This window comes from Aplysia californica, unplaced genomic scaffold, assembly GCF_000002075.1.
Source record: "Aplysia californica isolate F4 #8 unplaced genomic scaffold, AplCal3.0 scaffold00171, whole genome shotgun sequence".
In the NCBI taxonomy this organism is placed as follows: domain Eukaryota; kingdom Metazoa; phylum Mollusca; class Gastropoda; order Aplysiida; family Aplysiidae; genus Aplysia; species Aplysia californica.
This window is the reverse complement of record NW_004797441.1, coordinates 385,520-386,951: the sequence shown is the minus strand read 5'-3', so window position 1 is coordinate 386,951 and position 1,432 is coordinate 385,520. Positions and strand designations below refer to the sequence as shown.

At 43.3% G+C, this 1,432-nt stretch overlaps 1 protein-coding gene across 1 annotated transcript in view; it reads right to left on the bottom strand.

The window, feature by feature from the left end:
* The window catches only part of LOC101854168 (trichohyalin), a 20,387-nt gene extending 20,001 nt beyond the window's left edge, over positions 1–386 (bottom strand). Inside the window, exon 1 of the mRNA XM_035969696.1 lies at positions 57–386. Within this exon, the coding sequence (XP_035825589.1) occupies positions 57–380 (324 nt within the window). The 5' untranslated portion in view covers positions 381–386. The remainder of the gene's footprint in view (positions 1–56) is intronic.
* Positions 387–1,432: the final 1,046 nt, after the last annotated feature.

Here is a 1,432-nt window from a genome sequence, read left to right as displayed (position 1 = left end):
ACTCCCTCCACCCCCCCCAAAAAAAAAAATGTTTCCCCTCCTCCTCCTTTACCTACCTCCCCACCAGTCTCCCTCTGTTTGAGCTTCCTGTAGGCTATGATCCTCTCGTACAGCGTCATGTTGTTGGTGATCGCGGCCATCTTGTCGTCTGGCTTGTGACGCTGCGATCGTCTGATGAGCCTGCGGGCCGCCTTGTGCTCGGGGACCAGGAGGTCATCAACCACCTGACCTAGCCGGGCGTTGGCCTTGACCTGTCTGGCGTGTGGCTTCCGCCGGGGTGGACCCTCGTCGCCGGGTAGGCCTGGGGAGACCAGAGGGTAGGAGAGAGGGTAGATGGATTTAGTAAGAGTTTTATGACACTTGAAACACAAATAGGTCATATAGGACTTGTCGAAGATTGGAGTTGCTACTAGAGAGTAAGATTCCAAACAAACAAACAAACACACAATCAAACAAAAAAAGAAAAAAAAAGAGGAAAATTGACAGGAACGACAACCACACCAGAGCGCCCACGAACCACCCAAATGAGGGGGTGGTGGTTAGTCTGGAATTATAATATGATAGGTGGTCCGAGACAAAGCTTTATACATTTTATAAAAACTTTCTTGTTTGAGTGAAGTGAAATTACATTGGCACAATAAGGGCTATTTAGTGCATGGAAAGAGAAAGACACACAAGCAGAAACAACAAAAGGGAAACAAAACAAGTACGAAACCCACCAGTGCGCCCAGCAAATTTCTTCCCCCCCCCCCCCCCCCCCCATTACCCACACCCGACAATCCGCATGAACGTATGAAAGCAGTGTTGTCTACCAGTGGTATAGGTGATTATGCAAAAGGCATGGCTTTGATTACATATAGTTTTTAAAGCTGTTTTCCTATCATTTTGATATCAATTGCATGTGATATTGATGTCTCTTTCTCATCATTTTGGTGGCAGTCAGTTTCATTCCAATTCTCAGAACGGAGACTCAGAACAGGAAAACGACCAAGAGGACGACCAGAAAGAAGGTGGCAAGATGATATCAGAGAGCGGACAGGAATAGCCTGGATACAGAGAACAGCAGAGAGAATAGAATGGAGTTCAAAGTTGGATCTAGACAAACAAAGTCTGTAAAGACAAAAAGAAGATGGTTTCATTTCAACTCGATATTCTTTGACATAATTTCAATAACATTTAGGGTGTCAGTTTGCGTCTTTATTACGATGAAAACATTATTATCTTGTGACAGCAGCGCACATTACTCGATGATTGGTTGAAAATATTTCACTTTGTCATCGACACAATTTAAACAAGTAAATCCCCTTGAAAGCTAAGATAGATTATAGTCACAAAAAAAGGGAGTTAGTACAAATAAGACTGAAATTCTACGGAACAAAGGTATAATCGTACATAATTTGGTTCTCAAAGAGAGAATACATACATACATACA